The 24535-nt window shown below is 42.5% G+C and overlaps 1 protein-coding gene across 3 annotated transcripts in view; it reads left to right on the forward strand.

Moving 5' to 3' along the window:
* Window positions 1–24535, forward strand: part of gabrb1 (gamma-aminobutyric acid type A receptor subunit beta1) — a 45765-nt gene that overhangs the window by 2898 nt on the left and 18332 nt on the right. For 2 of the 3 annotated variants that reach the window (XM_076108552.1, XM_076108553.1), the window contains one exon: window positions 24182–24402. In XM_076108552.1, the coding sequence (XP_075964667.1) occupies window positions 24182–24402 (221 nt within the window). Of the gene's footprint in view, window positions 1–17300; window positions 17320–24179; window positions 24403–24535 lie in introns of those variants that run through there. The other variant, XM_076108554.1, reaches the window with a different exon arrangement.

Below are 24535 nucleotides of genomic sequence, written 5' to 3' on the forward strand. Positions count from 1 at the left end.
ATTGAGAATCTACCAAGAAAAATAAAGTGAAACTGAAACAGCACCCGGCATGATTATGAGACAGCCCTGCTATGCACTGAGCCAGCATGTCATGATGTGATCAGCAAGAAAGACTTTTAACTGCATTGCAAATACGGGCTATTATATTAGAGAGCGCTGGAGTTGCATTGAATGATGGCGCATGAGAAACATCTAGATTAACTTTGTCTATAGGAGCCGTGTTCTGAGGAACATTGCCATGAGCCAATATCAAACGCTGAACCATGTAATCTAACAAGGAGAGATGAACGTTACCAGGACGTAACCCCAAAGCCAGCAGGGGGTCCCTGGAAGACAGACAACAAAGTCACATTTGATTGAGGAAAAAGTGATTTGTTTGAAATGTTACTTAGAAGCAGTGATAATTCAGAAGCACAAGTGGACATTTTTCAATTATTTTTGTGTCACCTAGGTGAGAGTGCTTCAGACTTGTTCAGCATTGGCATGTGTACAACTTTGCTGGATTTGGTTACCATGGAATATTATATTATTAATAGTGATACAAAAAGATATGTCAGTTCATAATAAGTAAGGTGATGTAAGTTTTTAAAAATCTATCTTTTTAAGACAACGGAATTGGAGAAATGTCAGGTTTCATGTTTTAACTTTGCTTTAGCACCACCTGGGATACCGCTGAACACAATATGAACACTAAAAAAGAAATCTTAAGACATCACTTAAACATGTTATAAAGTATTATGAAAAGTAAAAGCTGTAGATAGCTTTAGATAGATGCCTGAAAAAAAGGCTGCGGTTAACACAAGCTAAAGAGATTTGCATGTTTTGTTCTACGACAGTAAATAATAAATGCCTTTTAAAAAAGGCGGTTGCTAGAAAATGGCGAAATGAGACTACAGGTTGTTCGTAGCCCATAACGATAGCTTTTGACCTATGGCAGTGGTGTTCGTTTATGAACAACGTATCTTGTTATTCCGATTGAAAGACAACCACTCTACCTCTAAGCCACAAATATTTGTCTTTTTGTTGAGGGAACTGGGGGAATGCTAACTTGTGGGTCTGTTTCATGGCAAGCCACACTGATACTTATTGATTCCAAGTAGAAATTGTAGCACTAGTTTTATAGTGGCTTAACGGGAAAAGCGAAGGATCACTGAAAGAATTTCATTCAAATGCAGCCATTCATTTCATGTTATTCAATGGGGGGGAAATAGTTGGCAGTAGCACTAGATCAAAGCTCGAGGGACCATTAGAAGGATTAGGATTCATTCTCTGGGGACCACAAGTATTCATACCAGTTTTCATGGCCACCTGTCCAGTAGTTTATCTTTCTTGTTCTGGACCAAAGCGTTACATCAAAGGATGGACCTACTTAACCATCCAGCCTTAGTCATCAGGCATGCTGTGCTGTCAGATGCAAGGGCAGCTGGTGAGTTAATGCGACGGTGATGTGACACAAGGTTTTGCTGTACGTTGCCGAGGTCCGGGTCCTTCTCTCAGCATGTCGACTGATTGGCTGTGGCACCGTTTCTGCCCAAGTGACGCACAGCTCTCTATGCAAAGGACACAGGACACAGCATGCATTCATGTCTCGATAAACATGATATTTGTCTTGTGGATGTCAAACACTGGTTATCCCAGCGTCACAGGGCTTCGCAACAGAATGAAAGAGAGTTTTATTGCCAAGTAAATTTGCACATACTATACAATTGCTCTGGTGCAGAACAAAATATACAGCATAACGGCTCCGCCCTCTACTGGACGCCAATATGGCTTAGCGACAATTGGCAATTGGTGGAAAAAAAACGTGATGGAGACATTTCTGATTATATTTGTTGCCCTGTATTTTCTGCTGATCCAATGGATGGTAAATGGTGAATGGACTTGTCCTTATAGTATAGTGCATTTCTAGTCTTCAGACCACTCAAAGCATGACAGCTACATGTCATCATTCACACCCATTCATACTCTGATGGCAGAGGCTACCATGCAAGGTAACACCTGCTCATCAGAACTAACTAACATTCATACCCATTCATATACAAGCAATTTGGGGTTAAGTGTCTTGCCCAAGGATGCATCGACATGGACTAGTGGAGCCGGGGATTGAAATGCCGATCATCTGATTGAAGGACGACCCTGGTCTACCACTGAGCCGCAGTCTCCCCAACCTGTGACTGAAAACCGTGCACAATCCGAACTTCGACTTTTGTGAACCGTTTTACCCACGAGCATTCATGGTACTTCTGATGTGATTCAGTAAAAGTTAGTATTGATGGAAGATACATTATAATGTTATCATGATGTGTTCAAATGTAAGAGATGTGAGAAAGTTAATAACTTTTTAATACAGTTGTTTGGAGGAGATGTTTTCACGGCAATGTAAAATATATATTAGAGAGGGAATTATGACCTGTTTAACGTCCACTGCTGCATTTACAGGCTAGCCAGTGGTGCCATCACAGACCTCATAGCTGGCTCTGTCCTTTCCACGTTGGCCTGTCCAGCCTCCAGTTTACAGAGGGTCTGGCTGCAGAGAGGGCCGAGACAGGATATCATGGTTTGATAGCTGCTGTGCCATAGAACAGTTTTACAGGAAGTGGTGATGCATCTGCGCATTAACAGAAAGGGTGAACATGACACTAAGTCTGGATCCTCTCCAGTTATGCAGCATCCCTCCCCCGTTCATGGGGTCGAGGAGGTGGATACATTTTTCTCAGGAGGAGAGAGCAGCAGAGCTCCGGGACCTGTTATGGAAACTGTAACTGCTGTGTCAACTATGTCTGTTGTCCCCACTCACGACAGAAAGAGATGGTTTTGCTATGTGTACTTACTAGTTCCCAAGAAGACGGGAGACTTCAGACCCATTTTGGATCTCCGTGCATTGCCCGCAAGTCGATATGTATGCTGACCATCAGGCAGTTACTGGAGCTGGTTCAGCCAGTTGATCGGTTCACTACCATCGGGTGCTCTAGGGGGGCTCTAAAACACAGAAAATACATGTGTGTCGTCTTCCAGGGGGAGTATCTACAAGTACAAGTTGTCATTCGGCTATTCCCTGGCCCCCTGCACCTCCAGTAGAAGAGCAGCCCCCTACCACACCAACAAGTGGAGTATCTGCAGGATGCTGGCCACTCAGTTAGAACTCAGTTGGCAAACTGCCGTGGGGTGTGACGGTGACAGTGTTGACCGCCATGCTGAGGTTCATGGCAGCTGCATATGTGGTTACTGTACAGGTGGTCTGCCAGCCTCCACTTGGATGCCATGAAGCACAAGCGATACATTCCTGCATCAGTGTCCGCTATCGAAATTTACATCTGCTTTGCCAAGTTCATCGTTGACATGTTCTATTTAACGCCAACCCCCAACAGGCACACTGTAGAGCTGTTGTGCCTCTAGGATGACATGGTCCTTAAAGCACTTTCCAAGAAACACTTGGCAGGGTTGCGTTGTGAGTGCATCTCCCAAGCCAATTGGCAGGCAGGAAAAGCTCCTCCCACTGTGGTCTGCTCACACTCTACCTGCAGCATAACAGTGTATGCGTCCCTGTTCGGTGGGGTAAGCGCGGAGGACGTGTATGGCGGCATCGTGATCAATGCCTTGTCCAGTTATACGGTTCTATTTCATAGACATGTTGGGCTCTTTTTCAGGGTCTGTGCTCACTGAAAAGAGACAGGACTGGTGAAAAGGCAGGGTGTGAGTCGGTTGTATTGCACTTGACCCCCCTCTGGGCATTTTGTGTTCCTTGTTGAACTGGGCAATGTGGTGTGCAGGGTAACTACTACTTGTCTTTTGACCCCTGCAAGCATGGCTCTACCCAGTTCTGTTAGGTACTACCTCGGTTTGCTGGGCCCCCTACTTCTCTGCTTTGGCGGCCTAGGTTTGAAAGAAGTAGGTGGGCTGCAGTGACTAACGTATAGTTGGTTAGGATTACTGTGGTCGGGTCGATGTTATATCGCGGCATGGGCATTCATTGAGCTTCACCCACTGAACCCATAGAGTCCAGAAGAGGGCAGAGCCTGTGTGAGTTTGAACAAAGGTTACGGTATTGCAACCCTAGTTCTATAAGCACAGGCAGAGCCCTCCACCAAAGGGGGAGGGATGGCAGACATAGGTGTGTGCTACCTTATATACTGTGGGGTTCGGCAGCTTTTCTATGCCACGCTTATGTACAACTTTTCAGTGAAAAGCAAGCTCATGATTTGAGGAGTGTATTACTCATATGTTCCAGTTTAGGGCTCTACCTGTGTTCAATTATGAGGTTACAATAACGTAAACTTTGTTTTTGAAGGAAGGTGCCAAATATTGACCTGGGGATGTGCAAAAGTTCATGGTGTGAAGTATAAAGTACAAAGAATATGTGCATGCAGGAAGATTAGGTTATTGTAACATCTGGAGATAGACATATTTCACAGTGGATTATTGCAAATTGCTTGCTTTGAATAGTATTCTATGGTATCCATGTTTTTGACCAGTAAAGTTTGGGTTTTATTTCCTGTTGCAATTTGTGGTTCATCAGCTGCACAGAGCTGACTAAATCTTGTCTATCTCACTTTAAGTAGCTGTCCTAATTGAATACATTAAAGGTACAGTGTGTAAGATTTAGGAGGATCTATTGGCAGCATTGGAATATAGTATTAATTACAATGTTTTCTTCGTGTATAATAACCTTAAAATAAGAATAGCTGTGTTACTTTAGAATGAGCCAATATTTTTACATAAGCTGGTCCACTTCGTGTAAAACAGCCACCTTGTTTCTCCAGTAGACCAGAATGGATAAACCAAAAACGGGCTTTATGCCAACCATGTGCCAAGTGTGTAGGAGAACTACCTCCTTCACACTTGGCACACAGGAGAAGTTTCCGATTGTGGCAATCTGCAACCTCGCCTCTAGATGCTGCCAAATCCTACACACTAACCCCTAATCCTAACAATTAGGACTCCTTTTGAATAAAAACACAAAACACAGGTCAAGTACACTAGTTTTTTTATGATGGTTAAGCTGTACATATTTTAGCAATAGCAGAACATATGTTTTCCAATGATTTTGAATGATTTTAGATATGACATATATGTGCAAACTAACTAACCGTACTAAACTAAGACATGACATTTATTTGACACTTCAACATGAAGGAGAATTCAGGAACCCTATTTTATTCTTTAGTTTGCATGGTGCTAGAGAGAAAAATGTCACTCCACCCTTGTGACTTTGGCATTCTCCGCAACAGAATGATCTCAGTGTACTGGATATTAGTCTCTTGCTTTCTGCAGCTCCACATAGCTCACATCCAGACTTTGGACGGTTTGTAGCTGAACTCTAGCAGAACAGTTTGTTTTGTTTCTGATGAGGAAAAGTAGATTTGTTACCATAACCACAATAAATTGGTCTGACTAAGTGTCACAATGTACTTTGTTGAGATGTTTAAGCATGTCTTTGCATGAACTCTATAAGTGTTGCGTGTTTTAATGACAACTCTTCTGATAGAGAACACTGCCCAGAGGCTGTAGAAAGCATGCTGCTGCCAAAATCAATCAATAGCATCAGCACACAAGCAATAAGCAGCTTATCGGCCGTTAATGAAAATGCTTGCCTTCAGTCCCATCAACATCTATCTACATTAAACTGACATCCAACTAATAAGATTACATAGTAGTAATGGATCTGATAGTTTTGTCTATTAGTAGTCATTTAATCCATCTTAATACCAGCCAGTGTCTAGCCAGTGAATGATTTGGAGTGTTTTTAACTCAAACAACCTGGTATTAGTGCTCTCTAATTCAGATTTATTTCATACTGGCTGATATGTGACCAAGACTGAAAACATATAATCCTGCAGTATACTTGCAGGTTTAAGCAACATATATGATAACCTAATTTAGAGATTCTGCTGACGTGATTGCTGACCCTCCCACAGGACTGATTGTTTTAGAGAGCATTGTGTTGTCTCTGTGTGTCCTCAGGGTGTGTCCAGTGGCCTGGGGTGGCAGGTACCACCCCTTGAATTTCATTGGTCATTATGACCACCCCATTATGATTGGATATCTGCCCAGCCTAAGGCGGGACTTGGTTTAAGGGTTTGTCTGTCTGACAATTAAACCAAACCTTTGTTTATAGATGCAATTCAGTATAAATCTCAGAGGCAGTAAGAGTAGTGTCGAGCCTTAGTAGCCTGCCAAAAGCCGCAGAAGAATGAGAATAAGATCTTGCTTTGATTTGGAGCTGTCAAAACACATGTTACGTCTCTGGGGATTCTGGGCTGAATGTGTTACAGTGCAGTTTACTAATGTAAGTGCAATTTGTAAACCTCTATACTCTATACTGTTTAGCTCTAGTCAGCTTTCCTACTCGAGCCTGGTCTCATTCCCTGGTCAGAGAAACTACCGGCCGTCCATTCACTCCGTACATATAGGGAGGAGGTCAGGTTAGGCGGATGAGTTTAATAGGGCTGTACCAAATAGTTCGAAGCTTCGAAGCTATGGTTGTAAGATTCATGGTTGCCCATAGATGTTTGATTTAAATGTGCATTGATATAATGCAGTGGCGAGCCATGTATTTTATACCTGGGCCTTCAGTGCTGTCCTACTACAGTTGATCTACCTCCTAATAACCTCATTATGACGCCACAGCTACAGTTTATTATTTGCAACATTGCAACATTTGACAAATTAAATAAGATGTTATATGAAGCTCAACACCTATGAGGGCTACAAATACATTAACTGCAGAGTGCAGATACATGAATACGCACAAAACTATAAAAGATGCAGGTCTATCACTATGACGCAGCATGACGGGATGCTTCGTCATTGACGGGCAATGCATATAGTCAAAATCAATGTAATTAACACAATGACAAGAATAAACTGAAAAGTATATATACAAATATATATTTATATGACAACAAAGCAGGTAGAATAACATAAAACCCAAATAACACGATTCAACAGGCCTCTGCACATTCCAGCAACACTGCGGCGCTAAAGCACGCATTCCGCCACACACTCAAGACCACCATTCAAATATTATTCACATCAGAGGGAACAATATTAACCATATCATAAAAATGACACCATAGACAAATGAACACAGTAGTAAGGCTACTGCAGATGTAAAAACAAAAGCAGTTCACTTACCAAAGCTGCTGTTCACTAATTAAAGACAAAGTCCATCCTCCTTTCTTTGATTACAAAGAGTTTAATGATGCGGTTGTAGAGAACATCGGTACGGTTCTGTTCCAGCAAAAGGTCCTTCTCGATTGCCATAGACGCCAGTGATGACAGTCGAACCTCCCCAGTTGTATTTCTGGAATACGTTTTAATGCGTTTGAGGGCCGAATATGTCCGCTCGACAGAGGCAGTAGATATTGGGATTGTCACCGCCCAACATGTCACGCTAGCCCACTGACCAATAAAGCCGTACGTTAATGATGATGTACTTGTAGGCCAGCTAGAAGGCTCTGACATGTCAAAGAATACGCCCAACATGTCAAACTAAAAATCTGATTGGTTGAAGACTATGACAATCAACAATATCGTCCCCATTCACTTAAACTGCAAAGGGATTCACTTGCAATTCCGATGGCCTCTGGGCAGATTTTTTTACTTAGAGACAGCATAGGGGTGAAATCTGATTGGATAAAAGCTCTACTTAAAACAAGCTGCGCTGGAAGCAGCGCAACTGAGGAAGACAGTAGCTACGCAATGAGATAATAAGGTAATAAGCTAATGGGAAGAAATATTTAGATGATGTTTAGCCTTTCAAAGAACACATTTTCACAACATTCAAATAAAAACAATTTTTAGGTTGATGAAGCAGCATTTGAAAAACCTCAATAAAATGAAATCAATCTATCTATCCACTGCATTACTTGATATATTGTATTTCTTTGTGTTGATTCAACTAAAGATAACTTCTCTGAGCCAATATGGCTGACAATACTGATCTCAGATGCTCACAATGTGATTTCTACTCTAATTATATCCGGTCATGCACTAGTTTACGGCCTCACTTGACTCAGCACCTCAGAACAATGTATGTAATGATGAGTTCAATACAGTAAAAACAATGAAATTGATTATTGGTAAATGGTCATTGTTGAGCTGTAATACAATGTGGCTAGTGTCAAACTGTTACCTGTACTGCTCATGTAGTAGTGTTTCAAAATGTGCTAATGTAAAGCGAGGAGAAATGCAATTGTATGTATTTGAATACTTTCTCTGTCTACAATTATTGGAGTTTAAGAGAGTCCATATCCATCATATACATTTTTTTTACATTAGGTTTGGAAATGATATTCATTTTATAATGCAAATAGGTTGAAATGAATGAATACATATGTTTTACTTAATTCTGTTTTTAATTCTTTATTTTTATAGAAATCACTGCCAGACATAAATGCCAAGCTGTTGTTGTATGACTACTATACCTGTATGAGTTACTGCAAAGGGAATTAAACATCATATCCATCATCGCTCAGCTCTTTATTTCATACTCTGGAGATTTGGCCTTAACTGGTGTTTTGGCCGACACACCGGTGTGAACCTAATGACAAAGACAGAGGTAGTGCCCAGACTGAGCTTATCCCTCCAAAGCTCCACATCATGGATGGTCCTTTGAACCGGATGTCTCATGGGTTTACCATAGAGATGGAACCATTACCAGCGTATGAGGCTTGTGGTGCAAGCCCGAGAAAGCATATTCGCCCCCAAAGCGCAAGGCAGATTATGAGGTAGATCAATCAGGCAACATAATTAAGAGAAAGTGAGGAAGTAAAGACTACTCACCAGCACAATCATGCCAGGATGACTTCCCTCCCCCACCAAGGCACCCAAACAGGCAGGATGCTATTCTTCAAGAGATTTTTATTCACCAGGCACAGCGGCGCATGCCATCAGATCTAGTTGAGCTTAGAGCACTGGGAACGGACATGAGACCGTTAGTGGATGCTGTTGTGAACCTTGACAGCCCACCTTCTTTTCATATCGGCAAGCCAGAGTTAATGTATGTTTGGGGATGACCCACTTCTAACACAGGAGCTTCTGCAGCAATGGAAAGTCTGACAGAAAGAACTACAAGTCCTATCTCAGATCATTCTGACATTTCCAGTCTTCACAGAGAGGTGCATGTATTTTGCAAAGCCTCCGAAGAAGCTTACTGCTCTGTGGCGTACTGCCGGACCACTGAGAGACATGGTGGAGAATATCCATTCCATATGTTATTCCTGATGGCCTGCTCCACAGTCCCTTTCAAGAGATTTCACTCAATGCCCTGACTGGAACACCTACTTGTGCACAGCTATCTTAAGTGCAAGAGCTTACCATCAATATTGATCAGACAATCCTGTGGTCTAATTCCAAAATTGCTTAAATGGCTCACATCTGAATCCTGCCGATTTAAGGTCTTCATCAGCACCTTTCTCAGATTAGAAGCTGACCGACAGGCATGCCTGGAGATACGACAAACCCTGCTGATGACGTGAGACGTAGGAAAAAGCTGAAGGAGCTTGTTGAGCCAAATATATAAAGAAGGAACCTGAAATTCCCCCGTGACCTGTCTGCTGAGAACAGCCTCATGGAAGTGATATATGACTATTTTCTAATGTACACACAAACGTACACAAAGTCATTCTATTTTAAATTCTATATTCTGTTCAGAGGCTGCTTGTACGCAGTGTTGCCAACTTGGCGACTTTCTCACTAAATCTGGCGACTTTCCAAACCCTTATGGCGACTTTTTTTGTCAAAAGCTACTGGCGACAAAATCTAGCTACTTTTTCTGGTGTTGTTGGAGACTTTTCTGGTGTTTTGACTCTGACGTGAAAACACGTACCGTTCGGCACGCGGGAGCTGCCGTGAGCCCCTCCGCCGCCTCAAAGCACTCAAAGGCAATTAGTCTGACAGTAGCCCCTCGCGCAGCAGTCCCAGCTGCAGAAAGAGAAGGCCCACACTCTCCGTGTCCAGACTGCAAATGAATCGCGCATGCGCAAAGCCGCCGCTGTTCCCGCCTCTCTCCTACAGCGCTCATTACAATTATGCAAATTAGGCGATGACGTCATTTAGCGACTTTTAGGACAGCCAATAGCTACTTTCCTTACTGAGGAGTTGGCAACACTGCTTGTACGTGCCTAACTGCATTCCACCAGGCACAGCTAAACCACACTACCACCACAGCTGATCGCGGTCACGTACTAATAAGTATGGATGTTGCCTATTTTTGTAGTAATACCTATATTTTGTTTGTATCTGCCTTTTTTGGTTCATGCCTTGAACGTAATTAGTTTTTTCCGGTTTATCTTAGTTTGGATGTGTATTCCCGGGAATCCTGTTTCCCAGGGTTAAATCTAACTCCAAAGGGCTCAGATGGATGGTTTCCTGCTGGTCTACAGCCTACTAAAAGCTGGTAAGCCAGTTTCTAGAAGCAGTCGACTTCTCAGTCTGTCTCCAGAGCTAGATGAGAGTGGAGATCTCATCCGTGGTGGAGGAAGACTTCGTCGAGCAGAAGACCTAGAATTGACAGCTCTTCATCCAGTCATCCTAGACCTAGAGTGACTAGGCTTCGACAGCTACCTCCACCACCCAGGCCCGGAGTGAGTGTTCACTGTGCTTCGACGCTCCTTCTGGATCCTGAGAGTGCATGATGCCGTTCGGCGCTACCAGTACAGCTGGGCTGACTGTTGTCGATAGGGGGCCAGACCAAAGATGGCAGACCTACCAGCAGCCCATCTGCGCCTATTCAAACCTACTTTTCATTCCACGGGGATGGACTGCTTCAGGCTATTCAAGGTCAAGGTGGGCCGGCACCTGGAAAAGAGATAGGGGATCATATTGAAGTGCCTCACCACCAGGCAATATACTTGAACTGCTTTATTGCTATCAATACAGATGTTTTTCCTAATGGCCCTTCGTCGGTTTATTGCCCGCAGACATCCGCCTGCAGAGCTGTTCACCGACCAGGGGACAAATTTTAAAGGAGAAGAGTGCGAATTCTGTGAGACCTCCAGATCCAGTGACTCACAGTGTTCTTCTGATGGGGTGGCCTGATGGTTTGCTACCTCAGGTAGTTTACCCTGAGAACGAGCTCATCAGTCGCCGCCGTTGGAAGCACTCCCATTTTGATCACATTCCTGGCTCGTTTCATCCGGCTCTACGTGCCGAGTCTGCAAGCTCACATGAAGTGGCAGGCCACACCAGATAACATGACAGAGAACTGTGCGGTGATGATCACTGATCCACATCTTTCCAGGGCCCTATGGATCCTTGGAAGGGTGGTCAAGACTCGTCCCAGCCCTGATGGGCAGATCAGGTCTGCTGACGTGAAAGCAAAGGTGAAAGTCTTCATCCGCCAGTTGCCAGGCTGGTTGCCCTCCCTACACTTCCCTCTGGGCAGTTGACTTTGGCTCAGTAGTAGAGCAGTTTGTTCTTCAATCAGATGATAGACGGTCCGATCCCCAGCTCTGCTAGTCCATGTCGATATGTCCTTGGGTGTGAATGGATGAATGATGGCATGTAGTGTTAAAGCTCTCTGAGTGGTCGAGACTAGTATAAGTACATTTACCATCAGTATTGTTAAGATAAATAAACTATCTTATAGTTTCAAGAGCAGTTTCTGTGATTAATTTGTGCATGTGTGTTGTTAATAGCTGGTTGTTATAGTCAGTGCTCGGATTCAAACCTTCACTGTTCACTCTATTAATGTGGACTAGTACTCCAACTATTGACATTTTTAGTGAACATCACTTTTGAGACATCACTTTTGTTATTGGTCCCTGATCCCAGGGTAGTGCCCTGTTATTATTAATCTATGTTAATAATCATATTGATGTTAATACTTTTATTAATATTAATAATTATTTTTTATACTTGCTAATAACCAAACACTGCCAGATCCCAACACTGTGATTATCCTAGCCTTAAAATATCACAACCTTAGTTCAATCAGGAGAGACTTGATTAGAATTGAATAATGATTTATTATACATGCATAAAATATGAATAGTGCAAAGTCTTTGGCTATTGGACTCCATCCTGAAGTAATATAACCCAGGGGTAGGGATACTGTGGTCCAATAAGGCCTAATCCCCCCCCTGGAGTCCAGACACTGGTGGTGGTGGTGATGAAGATGATGAGGAGGAGCATGACTGTGATGCTGACTGGAGGTGACTGGGGTGGAGGAGGGTCGCATCTGCTTAGAGCTGAAATGACAACTGACAGCAGCAGAGAGGAGAAGACTTTTTAAAGTTTGACAGCAACGATGTGATTGGCTTCAGGGAAACTGTGCAGAATCGGGTTGGTTAACTTAAAGTGAACGCCCACAATCAGCTGATAGAGTAATCACAGGGAGAGAGAGAGATCAAAATAACGTGTGTAATGATACACTTCAGTGTGTGTAATGAGAACGATTTGTGCTTCTCTTAGAGTCAGTTACTTAAATGAAAACATGCTAAGAGTGCTCAGATGTAACAAAACAATCGGAGGAGAAGGTTTGGAAGATGTTCAGGTTAAAGTTGTGAGGTAAGGCACACACAAGATACCTGGTACCCATGAAAGCAGCACCGGTCCCCTCTGTTGGGAACAACAGATGCACTGTGTGCAAAGACATGCTGCAGCCATTCATTTTCTATTTACATCATGTTCATGGATGGTAGGCAGACAGAACAGCGCAAGGAGGGCAAGCACGATAGCACCGATGACAGCCACGAGGCAGAAGAAAAGCCGCTCCGAGCCCTCCAATAGAGCCCGGCAGCTTCAGGAACATTTAGGTCACAGGGTAGAAGAAACGCCACAGTGAGCCGCAGCAGGAACCAGCAGCTTTGTCGACAGTGAGACCACAGAAAAAGAAAACGTGGCAGAGAAAGCTAACAATGACAGTAGATGTAGTTTGAAGTTTCACTGTCCAAATAATCCATGATCTTGCGTGTTCATGTGGAAATGTGTGCGAAATTGACTGTTCCTCTCATTTGAAAGCAGATGATCTTGGTTGAATAAAGTATGGGGATGTGTAAATTTTCGCTCTTTGTTTATTCTCATGGCCTTGGTAGAATGAAGTTTGGGGTTGTGTCTGCTCTTCTGGGAGATGTTTTCAGACAACTGGATGTTCCCATCACAGTCTACCTGTGCAGACATCCCGTCACTCACTCATGGCCTGACTTGAGGGCGTGTTTATCAACCCAGGCAGCAACCTCTGGGGTCTGAAGAGTGAAGCCAATGCGGAAGAGCCTTAAACTTGCACTCTTTCTAATGGGCAGCAGGGGGAAACTCTTCTGGGTGCAAAAAGAAGTCAGATTGTATAGAAGTCTATGAGAAAATGACTCTACTTCTCACTTGATTTATTACCTCAGTAAACATTGTAAACATGGGTTTATGGTCTCAATCTCTAGTTTCAAGTCTTCTTCAATACAGCATGATGTTGATTTCGTAAATTATGATCCATTTAGAGTCAAATAGACCATAGAGCAGGGTATGCTTTAGGGCGGGGCTACACGGTGATTGACAGGTAGCTACCACAGTGTTATTTTCGGTCTGGGAGTTGTCCGTGTTTCTATCTCAGAACTTTAACCATTTAAACAGTGAGTTTTCAGTTCATAATAATTCTCCAAAACTTTGTGTGTGTGTCTATTTAGGTCTAGAAGGCCCACAGCAGCAGCATAACAAATCGGTTTCTCTTTCACAGAATGTGAAGTAACTAAGCGGAAAAAAAGTGCGAGGACAGAACGGTAGAGATAGAGCGTGTCGTCCTCTAATCAGAAGATTGGCGGCTCGATCCCTAGCTCCTCCTCCAGCCCATATGTGGAAGTGTCCTTGGGCAAGATACTGTATCCAAATTGCTTCTGAAGGCTGTGCCCTCAGTGTGTGAATGTGCGTGAATGTTTAGATCAAGATGGCACCTTGTATGGCAGCCTCTGTCATGTGTCTGTGAATGGGAGAATGTTGACATGTAGTGAACAGCGTTTTGAGTAGTCGGAAGACTATAAAGGAGCTTTATAAACACAAATCCATTTACCATCCATTACCAAAAATCCAAACAGGGTACAGGATTTGTATTAAATCCATGTAGTCTATCTGTATTTCTGTTTTTCTAATTTAATACAAGCCTGTGAATACCAAGTTACAGACAATACACCTGCAACTAGAGTTACCCGATGCATTGGCGGGAGAGGAAGACGAGTTAGTCTGGGAGATTGAGGTGCACTGCAGAGAAGAGGACGAGACAGTGCAGATACTATGTGTGCAAAGTAGAGGGCTGATTTGTTGTAAGTAATGAGGTTGGGAGACTATAGATGGTCTGTGTAACTTGATAAAGAGCAGATTGGATCTGTTCATCGCATAGTAACAGTTGGTGAGTTGTCTGAGTGAAAACAAATTGCTAAATTACAGCGATGTAAAAAAAAAAGTGTTATCTAACATAAAGGATGCACCAATAAATGTGCTGCTAGGTATAAATGTGTTCAGGCTACCGACTCTCAAAAATTGCACACAAAAAAACAGAGGATCTGAACAGGGGCCAAGATGTTGATATCAGTGCTCTTACCCAGCTTGTAAGAGTGTCATTGTCAAAAGAAAGGGGTGATTATCATATAATAACTTTGGCATTGATCTGGTTGTCATAATTGGTCTTTGATGGTGAACATCTATCAGTTGGTAACATGTCGCCTACTGGAATCATCATACAGTCCAGTGATGCTAGTGATAATGATGATAATGATAATGATACTCCTAACCCTGTTGAAGGTTGGTGTGTTGTAAGACAATATGCCGTATGGGTCTAATATAAAATATGATTCTATTAACATGAGGCGGTGCACTGAACAACTATACATTACTCGGTTCACTGGAAAGGAAGGTGACGTGATTAGCTAACCATGCTGCTCCTGCTGAAGCTGCATGTGGAGTAGAATCTTGAGGTGTTGATGATGATAAATCGACCTGCGATAAGATCGCTGCGGTAGACAATAATGTCGGCCGTGGACGAGATGGGGCGCTTAAATCAATAGGGGCCAGATTCCTCCTTTGGCAGAGGTGATATAAGGCATATACATATCAGAGACATGCCAGCTCTTGATGCTTCTCTTAGTGTCTTGATTTAACGAGACAACAATCTTGATAATCTTGAACAGGCTGTCTGCTGTAGTGAACATAGCTAATCCTGGTTATCCCTGCTGTGTGCTGTTGAGTCCGGAGCTGTTGGGGATGATGTATTGACCTGCAATCAGAATGCCACGGTAGACAATAATCCCGGCCACGGTCAGTGTGGCGAGTGAATCCGTAAAGGGGCTCTGATTCATCCTCGACATGTAAGAGACCTGCCAGGTTTTAATGCTTTCTGAGCTGTGTGAGCATCTTGATTTTACAGAAAATAATCTTTTAATCTCCGGCACCTATCAGTGATAGGCCGTCTGGTGTAATTGAGCAACGCTTTAGAGGATTCACCATCGGGTAGTGTTTTGAATGTCGTGTTGAGAAGCTTGCAATGTGGCAGCAGTTTATTGAAAAATTGCAACGTGAAAATATGCAATATGCAAAACAATTGCCCAGAGCGGTTAGTTTCAAACACATGCATGAAGTATTCACTATATTTGAGAAATACTTGGATGCAAAATGTACAGTCTTTCATCAATCGTAAACGCCTGCAGTGTTTCCAAAGACATGATGCCCCACAGCAGCATATCCTCTGCTGCTATTAGCAGTAGTAGAAGTCAAGCTGTTGTGCTATTATTGTTGTTGCTGTCTCTCTCTCTCTCTCTCTCTCTATGTCTCTCTCTCTCTTTTCAACCCAACCGGTTGAGGCCGATGGCCACCCACCCAGAGCCAGGTCCTGCCCAGGAATGTTGGGTCTCTGTAAACTGCAGGGATTGGTTTAGACCTGCTCTATATAGAAAGTGTCCTGTGATCACTTCTGTTATGATTTGACACTATAAAATAAATTGAGCACTATTATTTGATTGAAAACCAAAAAGTGCAAAATATCTCTGTTATAATTTCTACCACGCTTGTGAAACTCTGTTATACCACAATTTTAAGCGACAATGCAACGTTTTGTTTCACAGTGTGCCATAGCCACCTTAAGCAAAAGTCTAAAATGCATCGAATGTAAACACATTCGCAAAGCTAAATTCTGTTTTAAGCAACCCAAACCACAAGGCGTCATACCTTGTAACACACTGAAATACTACGAGGCATGTGAAGAAACATCTGCATAAGTGTGCACCCACTCGCACTGCGGAGAGCAAAGATTGGAAAACAAAAGTGCCGCATGAATATTTGATTCCGTCAAGGGAAAAGAGAAAAAAAACGCGGAGAAAGTACATAATGTTTCAATTGGAGACTCTGCATCATAATGAAGAGCATGAGGCAAAATTTGCGTGCGCTTCAATAAATCAAAAATGTGTGGACGCTTTTGTGAAATGCTACAGACTGCCAAACTACCTCAGTTAAAAAAAGCACATAATGCACCCAGATTTGACAACTCCATAGTGTTGAAATAATTTGTGATAGATGGGATCACAACGCTGGTGACGATGAGAGGGTAGCGGGCTCATTCTAATGTATGACAAAGCATCTGACAGTGCTGGATGGATTCATCCAGTTTGCTACCCATGCGTCTGTCAAAAACACCTGCTGCCTCAGGGTTTGAGGATATGGAGAAAGGTTATTTTCCCATCAAGTTCAACACTAGAGAGAATGAGTACTACACAGGCAATTGCCCAAATCCTTCCGACTACGAGTATGACGAGATGAGTGACGGCAAGAAAAAGGCTTTCATGAAGTTTTATGATACAGTCCGAGGAAAATCCTCTGCGTAATGATGTGGAAGTGTTGCGCATGGCTTGATTGATTTATCGCGAGACTTTTCTTGAGCGCACACAGCGAGATCAGGTTGCATTCACCATTCTGACATCTAGCTTTATGGGGCTATTCAAAACACTATTTTTTACCTAAAAGACACTGTGGCTCTCACGCGTGAAGGCACATACACCACACAGGAAATATTCAGATGCGTCTATAGAGTAGCTTTTAACATGTAGCTCATACAGAAAACATTGAGATCAAACATGTATTCAGTCATCATGGGGAACAGCTGTTCACAGCACACTATGTGGGCGGGTATGATGCAGCTACAAACACCTGCGTTAAGTGTCAAATGCCATGTGCAGTCTTATTTAATCCTGACACCAAAGTCTCTTACGGGAAGCTATATTGTGTGTTCAATAAAGAAATAGACGCCTTGGAAACACAACATGGGCGTCAGGTTGTAGTGTTGTGGGAGTGTGAATGGACACCATTAACAATATCAAATCTTGTGGGCCAGTTACAAAACAATGGATAGCCTCGACCTTAGGGTCTCTTTGGTGGTCATACCAATGCCATGAAGCTTTATCACAAGGTTGAAAATGATGAACAAATCAGATACTAAGACTTCGCTGGGCATCTTCACTAGGAGCCCGTTGGCCCACCGCACATTATCAACAGGGATCTTTATTCTAATGATTATTTTGGGTTTGTGAAATGTACTGTGCTCCAACCAAAAGGCTTGCTCCACCCTATGAATTGCTCCCGAAGGCTGTGCCATCGTTGTGTGATTGGGTGTGAATGTTAGATAAGAGTCCTGATGGGCAGGTGGCACCTTGCATGGTAGCCAGTGCCATCAGTGTATGAATGGGTGTGAATGGGTGAATGATGACATGTAGTGTTAAAGAGCTTTGAGTGGATGAACTATACAAGTACAGTCCATTGACAGCTGTCAGGCGTGTGGGGATATAATATAATAAGTAGTATCTTTTACATTACACATTCAATATTTGTTCCTTTGCACTATTTGTGCTCTTAGCAATTTACAGAAACACTTAACTTGTATTTAGCAATTGTTTAGCAATATTGTTGGTCGTTGTTAGATTTTATATATATTTACATATACAAATCTATTTTTCCAATTATATGTGTGTACATAAAAGTACTATATGTATGCTGTGTCTATTTGAATATTCATGTGAAATTGTGTGAAAGTATATTGAGAGTGTTTTTGGCCACTTGGGGACAGCACAACAAGCTGTAAAATACAATAGTAACACCTCATCACATCCAGCAGACACAGAGCAACGTTAGCATTCATCTGGAGTCGTGTCTGCGTCTACCCGACGAATGGAATTCCAATATTCACTGTTCTTTTAGCTCTGGGTTGGTCTCCACCAACTCCTGGAAAAAAAACTATTCCGTCTCAATGTCTGCCTGCAGTTTGATGCTAGGCAGGAAGTGTGCGATGGATTTATTGGAGCTTTCTTAATGAAAACAGCTGCCTGCTGCCGCTGGAAATGAGGTTGACGCTATGCACCATAAAACCAAAACAAATAGCTAAAAGGGGCTCAAAAGCTCTCTGGAGCTGAGGGGAACTGCAGAGTTGGTGGGTTTGTCATGAGTGAGGCCTTTCCCATTACACACAGTCATTTGATCCACATGCCACCCCAGCGCCGGACCCACCCCCCTTTCTTATGATGTCTGCGGGCTGCACCGAGAGCCGGCTGTGGGTAGAAGAAGAAGTAGGTCAGACAGGAGCATACTGCAGTGGTTTGCGTGCCATAGGAGCCCATGTTCTGCTGCTCTGCTTGTTTTTGTGCTGCAGAAAAAAAAATATGGACAGAGAGGTAGATTTATATATGTAGACACATGTAGAGAAAGAAAGAGCACAAGGAAAATACAGCAGAACAGAAGAGATCGCCTTTCGTACCTCAGCGCAGAGCATTAGAGAGAGGGAAAAAAAAGAAAAGAAACCAAGGGCATTTGCTGGCCCTGTTCTCCTGTCCGCCTGGAGCTCAGTGCGGTGCGGTGCAGTGCGATGCTGCAGCAGTGGTGGAGCTCCGCCTCCCAACTCCATGAGGTAGCAGTTTCTCACTGCTGCCTCATGAGCAGTGATGTCATCTCCAGTTTATTATTTGCTACTAACAGTTCCATCGGCGGGCTAAATTACTAATCCGTCTGTATTTATTCCTCAGTAGCTTTGCTGCTGTGCAACACAGAGCATGACGCTTGTTTCTTTTCCTCTGTTACCGTACACAGATATTGGATATTGAGGCCTGACACTGCTTTTGTGAAAGGAAGTCTCAATTCTCAATATTATAGAGATTCCCAGGTGAATTAAGAAAGACTTGGTGGATATTTACAATGCATATTGCAAATTACTGTCAGGGTCACTGCAATGTTTCATTTGTTGGGTATTTACTAAGATTACAGAACAATATAAGATGAGTTTATTCATATCTGGAAAACAGTTTGATGACAAAAAAAATGGACTTTTTGCAGCAGAACCTGGAATATTGGAGTACATCATGCAGTCTTTAACCCTGCAAGGAAGTTTAGCCTATGTTGTAGGGGCAGTCATAATAAAAATAAAAATAAACTGTATTTCTTTCATTTTAAGGTCCTTGTAAGAAGCGCGCCTTGCCTTTTTTTCAGAAAGTTAGCATTTCCTTCCAGCTTGTTGGGAAATGCATGCCTAAGCATCTTTGCAAAATGCAACGAATGCTGGAAAGCCAGAGAGCTGTGAGTGGAATCTTAACTGCAGCTCTGCACCTCCGATTAGCTTGATAGAAGAGGAGTGATGCAACGTTCTCCTGCCAGCTGCCCCCAAGTAAACTACAGTCAACTGAAGCGGTCGAGGCTTTTAGCAGCTTAGATACAATTACATGAATGAAGCCGTTGATTTGCTTGTCTCTGATTGCTTCATCACTACCTCTGTCATGTATTTCCTCAGTGACCTTGATATTTTGACGACCAGCAGCCACCCTGTTAGCCAATGATCAGCTTTGTTTTTCTTACTATGTACCTGAAACCCTGTAGAGACGGTGTCTGCTCAACAGCCACCACAAAATAGAGTTAAATGTGGACTCATCTAAAGCTGTACTAGTAAATCATTTGATACCAGATAACCATATAGATTTTATTTTGTCTTACTTAAACCTGCATTTGTCATGAAGAATATGTCAGCCTGAATGATTCCTCTCCCCCCCCCCCCGGGTCGTATTAATGCTCACATTCCTCGATGCACCGGCAGAGGAGGTGGAGTAGCAGCCATCTTCGACTCGAGTCTATTAATAAACCTTACAATAAACAACCAAACAACGGTATCGTTAGATATACTTACACATTGCCATGGCCTCCGGTACCACCGTACGCAATCCTGGAGTTATCTTTAAACAGGATGTGTCCTTTAGCTCCCACATAAAACACACTTCAAGGACTGCCTTCTATTAAATACGTAACATTACAAAAATCAGACACATCCAAAACAATGTCGAGAACTAGTCCACGCATTTGTTACTTCTAGGCTGGGAAATGTAATTCCATATGATCAAGCTACCCCAATAAGTCTCTCAGACTCGTCAGCTGATCCACAATGATAAATGGTAAATGGACTGTACTTGTATATCTCTTTTCTAGTCTTCCGACCCACTCAAAGTGCTTTAACACTACATGTCATCATTCACCCATTCATACACTGATGACAGGAGCATGGTTATATAATATTCATACACCACAGGAGCAGCCTGCTGGAGCTAATTGGGGCTAGGTGTCTTGCCCAAGGACACATCGACATGGACTAGCGAGCGAACCGCCGATCCTCTGATCCTGCTCTACCGCTGAGCCACAGAACGCTGCGGCACGTGTACTGACTAGGAAAAGAGATCCTATTTCTCCCATATCACTGATGCTTCTCTGCAGTGGCTCCCTTGAGTACCCTATTACCCCACTAGACCAACGTTCTACCAGAATGCCGGGTTTGTGATTTCTAAAGTCTCCAAAATGGGAGCCAGAGCCTTCAGCTCGTCATGCTTCTCTCCTGTGGAACCAGGTAGGAGTTTGGGTACCAGAGGCATTATACACCCTCTCCACATGTAGGAGTGGGCTCAAGACCGTGGAGATGTTGTGCTTTCTCGTCTTGCAGGTTGCCGTGGATCACGGTCCGTTTGGATCGTGGCTGCTCTTGTTGCCGTGGTTCTGCTTGCACCCACTGCTACTATAATTATTAAGAGTTATATTACTTTTATAGTGTTGCTGATGTCGTTGCTATCGTTGTTGCTGTGTCTCTGTGTCTTTCTCTCAATTTCAATTCAATATGCTGAATTGGCATGAATTGGATGAACACGGGCAATATTATGTGGAATTGATCACATAGTCATTGGTATTTGTGTGTAGATTGTAACACAAATTTGTGAACACCCTAAATTACACACAAATACCAATTTGAACACATGTAAACCAGTTTTACAACTGCACACATTAGATTATTACTTTATACAATGTTCACAATGATCCCATTTTAAGGCAAATCAACTTCAATACACTTTCAAACGGATCCACCAAAAGCAATGAGATAACACATGGTTATCGAACACCGTCCACATTTCAAAACATTAACAATAGCATGAAGTCTGGCAGCCTGGTGGAAGTTCTACAAAATAACAAACACCACTTTTTGCAACATCTTATTTTACGCCCATCAGGAACAATCCGGATTCTTTTAATGCCGAGAGAAACCACTGAATTGCCGCACATAGAACAATAAAGGCATCACACATCCAGAAGTGCGGCATCAGGAGCAAACCAAATCTTCAACTTTAATCATACGTTCAATAAAAATGTAACATATAACCACCAACCTAGATCTTCCTCCCTCAACCTCAGAATGAATTAACATCCTCAAAAAAAACTAAATCCTCTTCAAATCCGTCAAAACTTCTAATTGTTATCCCTTTTTATAAGTTTGTCTTTTTATTGATAAGCATAAAATCTTGAAATTAGCAGTTTTAACTATGTTTTATAAGTTGCTTAGAGCTTTTGGTAGGAAGTTAAACGGGTCATAATTTCCTCTCTAATATCTATTTTATATTGCTGTGAAAACATCTCCTTCAAACAACTGTATTTAATCAACTGGTGTTCCAAAAACTACATTTCACAAGATTACTACTGCACACGTCATGATGATGACTAACGTTTGCTGATCAGAGCATGAAGCATCATAATGTTACTGAATGGACCCTCTGTCCGTAGCCAATGTTTCCCTGTGCTCATTTCAACACAGATGTGTAGTTCCCTCTGTAGGATTATCAGAGACTAGCAACTACAAAGCACTGATGGCAATCTCCCGATCGCATATTCTTACTGAACATGGGCCGATAACAATCAGCAGTAAAAATGTATTTAACTCTAAGATGGTTAAACTGTGTGGTTCACATGCGTAGTTCACGGATCAACTGGTCCATTACACCTCCAGTGAACAGCAGATGTTGTTGCTGCCTTGGCATTTAAGCTGTCACTGCCAGCTTGAGAGACTCATTTAAGTATATATTCCTTTAGATCTACATTCTATCAATCTACACTTTTCATACTATCTATGCCAGGCATTTTTCTGACATTATTACATTTTGTAATTACTTCCCCATATATATATATATATATATGTGTGTGTGTGCGTGTGTGTGTGTGTGTGTGTGTCTGTGTGTGCTGGTGTCAGCAAAAACATACTCCTATACTCATAATAAAATAATAATAATACATTTTATTTATATAGCGCTTTAAAAGGCACTCAAAGACACTTTACATGTTAAAAACAGAAACAATAGAAGCATTTATAATAAGAACAAAGTATACGACATAACTAAGAAAAAAAAAAGAAAAATAAATAAAGAAAGAAAACATACATGACTGACTTTAGAGGTTAAAAGCAGATTTGAATAGGTGAGTTTTAAGTGCAGTGCTCATATCATCTGCAATCCAGCAGCATGTCAATCTCCCTGCCTGTGAATGTAAACTACATGCTCTCCTCCACATTACCCTTTGTCCGCTTGGATTGTTTGATTGCTACATTGTTACAGTAAACAAAGTTGCACATTAGAGTTCTTGCAAACTGCAGCACATTGTGGGCTAACTGGACGCCTTGTAATCCAAAGAGAAACAGGCCGTCACAATCCATACCCCTGGAGGAGAGGATGTTCTTGTATCTGGAAAAATGACAGTTTAGTTGTTGTAAATCTGACGGTTACAAAGTGTAAGTGGCAAGAGATGGCCGTAATTATGTAACACTGGATAACAGCAGTAATGGTTATTGAATAAAGTGACAATAACAGACGATAACAAGTTTTTGCATATTCTGTGACGGCACCACCTGCTCATCATCTTCCAACGTGTACGCCAAGCAGACCTGAGAGCTGTCAGCCTACGCTGGACTGCCCCATGTACATGGTGCCCCCCCCTTGTCTTTAATATACTACTCTCACGCTCACTTCACTTCAATAAAAAGGATCTGCCACAAAACCTCTGTAGCAAAAATAATAAAGCAGTGAAAACACTGCGAAAGCAACTTCTTCTGTGTTTGATTTATACTCTAAACGGCAATATAACAGGTTTATATTTGCAGTCTTCCCACATAGCCTAAGTGCTGCACAGCAAGTTTTATCAGGAAAAATAAAGTTTTATTGTATCTTATCCCAGGAAGGTGCCAAAAGGCATCAAGTCTGCCAGTAATGTTAAAGAAGAAGAACTTCTTTTGGCCCTGTACTGAAACACAGTACGTCCAATAAGCAAAAAGGAATAATCGTCCATTACGAATGAATGTCTTGTATTTTCTCTTTTGCTCTTGTGTTTTGTGAAAGGTTATGTTTTTTGAGTTATTTATTTCTGAAATGTGTTGTTTTCTGAAATGTTGTCGTGTTATTGAGTTTTGACTCTCAGGGCCACTGTACATCAAATCACGTGACCAGCTTTTCAAGTGAGTCATGTCACGAACAATACTAACGATTCACAACTGACGTTACGAAATATCCTTGTTTACTTTTTGTTTTTTTGCACGGGACACAAACAGTGGTCTCCTGGGTGAAAGTCCTGGGATTGTTTCACCCATCCACCAGCCTTTCAACCGACCTGTGCGGACTATCTCGTGCTTTGATTGTCTAAAAAGGACGCAGGTGTTGGAGTTAGACGAAAGCCTGATGCGTCGCAAACACACACTAAAGGGTTCCTCCGTGCGTCAGTGTCGGATGCCGAGGAGTACTGATCAAACTGCGATATCTGACGCAGTGAGAACAGCAGTAGAAGAAATCAAACAATAAAGGAAATTGCACAGGGCAGGAGAGATCCATGAGCCATTGGCCCATTCATGTTGATGTGCTAACATCTCCCTTTCTTTTTCCCACAGGACTACACCATCACCATGTACTTCCAGCAGTCCTGGAGAGACAAGCGCCTCTCCTACACAGGCATTCCTCTCAATCTCACTCTGGATAACCGGGTGGCAGACCAGCTCTGGGTCCCTGACACCTACTTCATTAATGACAAGAAGTCCTTCGTACATGGGGTGACAGTCAAGAACCGGATGATTCGCCTGCACCCTGATGGAACTGTGCTCTACGGTCTCAGGTGAGAGCTGTTTCTACTCTTCACTTAGTTGTTGGACTACGTCCTTAATGAGTTATTTGGTGGATGAGAGGAGTAAGCAGTTGTTAACGGACAACAGTGCAAGTAGTGGCATTGATGCTATTGCTTTTAGTAT

This window comes from Anarhichas minor, unplaced genomic scaffold (assembly GCF_050575085.1).
Source record: "Anarhichas minor isolate MPS153535 unplaced genomic scaffold, ASM5057508v1 ptg000040l, whole genome shotgun sequence".
NCBI classification, from domain to species: domain Eukaryota; kingdom Metazoa; phylum Chordata; class Actinopteri; order Perciformes; family Anarhichadidae; genus Anarhichas; species Anarhichas minor.